At 40.0% G+C, this 4,609-nt stretch overlaps 1 protein-coding gene across 2 annotated transcripts in view; it reads left to right on the forward strand.

The window, feature by feature from the left end:
- The first annotated feature begins 403 nt into the window (after window positions 1-403).
- The window catches only part of podxl (podocalyxin-like), a 21,932-nt gene continuing 17,726 nt past the window's right edge, over window positions 404-4,609 (forward strand). The window contains exon 1 of one of the 2 annotated variants that reach the window (XM_087177240.1): window positions 404-932. In XM_087177240.1, coding sequence (XP_087033366.1) covers window positions 857-932 — 76 coding nt within the window. In that variant the 5' untranslated portion in view covers window positions 404-856. The remainder of the gene's footprint in view (window positions 933-4,609) is intronic. The other variant, XM_087177239.1, reaches the window with a different exon arrangement.

Here is a 4,609-nt window from a genome sequence, read left to right on the forward strand (position 1 = left end):
GGAACCAGATGGAATGGTGACCAATAAAATGACATTTGAAAAAAACTAAGGAGATAAAACTCACAGCAGTCAGGTCCATGAAAAATAAACCCTCATTTCTCTGACTGAAGTCCAGGTCACAGGTCTCAGGTCTAAGTCTCTGCAGACCCATGCTACACTTCAGCCTGTATTTGAGAAAAACTGTTGTTAGCATGAAGACATGCTGACTGTATGAATCTAAACAGGTCTTTCCCGTGTTCAAACAACATCAGTGCTGATGTGACTTCACCCCACGTCCTTGAGTCATGGACCATTTTAGGAAAGAATCAAAACCAGGGGAACACATTGTCTCACAGCTTCCTTTGTTATTGAAAATGTCGGAGCGGCAGAGAGTCCAGAGCTGTAGGATTGGATCGTAGTGGGTCTGCCCCTGCTTTCTCATGATAAGGGAGGCAGGGACAGTCTGGGTGAATGATCAGTATACTCCTGGTCTGCTACACTGGCTGCTAACAGCTGAACACACTGCAGGAGAGAGGACTGACTGAGCACAATACAGCGGCAAGCCACTGTGGGAGAAGAGAGAGAGGGGGGGAGAGAGACACTGAGCGACAACGGTGCAGCCAAGGAAACCACAGAAACACTCTTCCACACAAATCCCCAACTCTGCGAGAGAGGAGAGAAAGAAGCAGCAGAGACAGACAAAAGCATTCTTGGCTTTCAGTTTAACAGAAGAAGAAAAAAATAACAATAAGTCGGGCAAGATCATCTGCTTAAGATACAAATTCAAGGAGAAAGGCGTGACAGGACGGTTTATGATCTGTACAACAGGTCCCAATACAAAGTAAGGGATTGGAGCGCAGTGCTGCATGAATGATAAATGCATCTGGGAGAAGCAACAAGTAGAAACAGGACGAGAGCAACAATGAGGATCGCGTGGCTGCTACTTTCACTAAGTGAGTCCAGTTTATTTTCACAAATATACACACCTGTGGACCCTCCATGGGTTTACGTTGGTATTTGTATTTTTTTTCTGCTTGAACTTTAAGTTTAATCTCTGATGTTTGAACTCTTTACCTGTACACATCTATATTATAGATTGTCTTTCCATGCAGCAGCATTGGTTTAAAGCTGCAGGGCACAAATGATGAAGTTTAAATCTTGAGATCAGCTGTAAAAAAAGACGATGTGAGCATCAGCAGTGTGATGCTGCAAGAGGTGCACACAGAAGACTTTTTTAAATCACAGATGTTTGCTGATGTTTCACTGAAGTAAAAGTAGAAACTCCTTCATGTAAAACGTGAACGTTCTGTATTTTAAATTTCACTTAAGTAAAAGTATTACAGCAGTTCAATGTAGTGACTTTTCTGACTATTGTGCATTGGTGGAAGAAGAAGTATTGAAATCCTTTACTTGAGTATTAAATTGTATCAGTACCATACAATACAATAATGTAAAAAGCCTTTCATTCAAAATCCTACTTAAGTAATACAGATATACAGTATTCTGTAATACAGAATATTATCTAAACAAAGAAAAGTAGGATCCTCAAATATTAGATTAAAAGTACTTGTTTGGTGATATATCATATATTACATTATGTGGACATTTTAAAGTTACAGATCGAGATGGAACTAATCATATTTATCTTAAGTATTTAATTATTTTATATGCCCATTGAATAAAGTTTTATCTGTAAGACAAATGTAGCAAGTATCTAAAAACTGTGATTAATCTAATACTTTACTCACCTTCCTCCACTGGATGTAGTTGGGTGTGAATCCACATTAATTTATTTAAATGTATTTTCTTATCGGTGTATTAATTTACTTTTCTTTCATCTCTAATAAATGATCAAAGTTCTGGAAGTGGCTTTTAAGAAAAAAAAAATCAAGTAATGTTTTACTAAAATCACGAGGAACTACTTTAATATGTGGGTGGTTTTAACATCACTGTCTTACTGACTGAGTTGTTTATATTTACCTGATTTCACCAGCTGTTTGTAGGAACCTTGTACTGTACATGTCACAATGTAGGCTACAGTATGAGACATGAACATGCAGTGTGTGTGTGTGTGTGTAGTTTACTCATGTTAGCATCTAATACCACATATAACATCCAACTAGTTTATTAATTAGCTTGTTAACACTTTATAAATCATTTATAAGCTGTTTATAAGCTGTACCTGCTGCTTCATCACATGTTTGTTCAGTTACTATCGTCAGCATCTTAATGCTCAGAAAGTTTCATCTGGCAGATCAAATTATGGCAGATCAAATGATCATATCACATGACCAGATTCGTCCTCTGAGGCCTCGGCAGTGTTGTTGACCTTGACATGTTCTCAGCAGCCGCAAAAGGGAGCCTCATCATGAAGTGTAAAACACATCATCATTTATTAATGAATAACTATAAGGCTCCTTTTACCAGTTATAAATGGTAGTGACTCATTAGTAAGATTATTGAGTAGTATCTTGCCAAATAGTGAGCCTGCATCAATGTATGAAAACTGTGTTATAATTGTTTATTTATGATTTATAAAGTGTTAACAACCAAATTAATAACCTAATAATAAACCATTTATAAATCCTTTATAAGAGTAGTCTTATTGTAAAATGGTAAACGGTGTTAAGAGTCCAAGAAGAAGAAAAGGACACAAAGTATCAGTGGATGCTGCTGGTTAAAGAGCATAACATTTCAAACGTCCTTCTGTCTCCTGTGTTCTTCACTTATGAACATTCACTGGACGCCTCCACTAGTTTTGTTCCAGGCTGAATCAGTATGAAATCTGTAGGATAGCGGTTCATAATCATGTCTAATGACTGAGTAGGAGTCAGAGCTAAAGCATCTGCCCCTCCATCCCCCACCATCTCACAGTTAAAGCCTCCTTAATGCCCCCCCCCTCCCTCAAAATACACAAAAACACACACACACACACACACAGAGAGAGAGAGTCCTTCCAAGAGCTTCATCCACAGAGAGAAGGAAGCTGAATAATGAAGTGCACCCCTGACCTCCCTCCCTGGCTGAGAGTTTTTCTTTAATTACGCACCTCTCTCTCCACCGCAGTCGGTGGATTCTGATGGGAGGCTGTTCATTTCTGAATGCGTGAAAAAACATGTGACGCAGCCCCAAAACTCAGTCTGAAGGCCGTCAGCACTTCTGTGCGTGTGAATGTGCATCTGTGTTTGTGTGTTTAACGCCGTTATCACAGTACAGTCGAAAACCTGGTTGTCTACACTGTATTTTGCCATTTAAAGTAGCTGTGTGATTGCTTTTGTACTTACTTTAGTACTACTTTAATACTTAAAATTAAGTTGCTAGTGAGTAAGATTTCTCTGTACTGAGTTTGACTACGTTTGAAAAGGCAGAACTCCAGTGCAGTCAGCAGTCTGGTGTAAGCAGCAGTTTTTCACATAAAACTAAAACTTGCTTTTATACTTGTTTTGAAGAAGATTTAGAAAAACAGGATATAACATGTTAATCAGGGAGCGTTAGAGGTGCTGATAAGTGGATTTTGGGACCTTTGGACGGAGCCAGACTTCCTGTTTCTCCCGTGTTTCTGGTCTTGATGCTAAGCTAGGCTAAGTGTTGCTTCGTATTTATTGTACAGAAATCAGTAATCTCAGAAAGAAAGTGAAAAAGCACAGACCTATTTCGCAAAGTGTCAAACTACTGTTTTTACAGCGCTTAAATACCACAGGACTGTCTTTTGGCTTCTTGTGATCCAAAACTAAAGAACAGAATCCTGAGCCTCCCATCACAGAGGAGACAATGTCACAAGGAACTTCTATTCTAAACTCATAACTGTGCACACAAAACATATTTCAGACTCAATGGTAGAGCTGACATATTGTTGCGTAGCCGAGTTCTTTACACTTGTATCTGATCTGTGTTCCTCTGAGTCAGATTGAATTTTGCTGATTCTTACGACCAAACTTTGCATTGATTTTAAAATGATTCTGCTCAGGACAAAGTTTTGTGCTTGTTACCTCAATGTTCTGGGGACAAGGTTGTTCAAACTGGATGTTTGTTGTGGTAGTGCTGCTACTTCTCTCTGCACAGTGGCCATTGTGTCACAGACAATGAAACAAGTTGGTTTCAGAGTCAACAATGAAAGTGTTGAAAATGCTTTTTGACTTTTCCGCTTGAACTTCTTCCTCTGGAAGGTAGAGGCACCTGACAGATGACAGGTGAGCCGTTTGTCATCCACTGAGTTCAGTAAAGATACAGTGGTTAAAATATAGTCAACATACTCAATCTGAACTGTTGAACTGTTCCGTCAAATATCTGAGGGAGGTGTCAGAGATCAAATAAAGTCTTTGGAGTCGGGAGTATAGGAAGACGGCGGCATGATGAGTTATCAGTCCTCTCCAGGACTTCCCAACCCCTGCACAGTCCATCTGTCTCGTGCACTTGCGGGTTCGAGACTTTCCGTTTCCTACAAGATAACAGTCAGTTGGGGTTCCTGGCCTGTCCGGACATCAGCAGCCGGGGGAGACACTGCCTGCTTGGCACACCAGTCTGCTGTTTGCACTGAATGCAGTTGATGGGAAAAAAACTTTATCAACATCCCAGTTCCCAGGGAGGGTGTGGTGGCAGTAGACAGCCTTAACCACCACCACCCTTCACC

Source organism: Seriola lalandi, unplaced genomic scaffold (genome assembly GCF_002814215.2).
Source record: "Seriola lalandi dorsalis isolate HSWRI2012SDOR001 ecotype SW California unplaced genomic scaffold, Sedor1 jcf7180002054584, whole genome shotgun sequence".
Classification (NCBI taxonomy): Eukaryota; Metazoa; Chordata; class Actinopteri; order Carangiformes; family Carangidae; genus Seriola; species Seriola lalandi.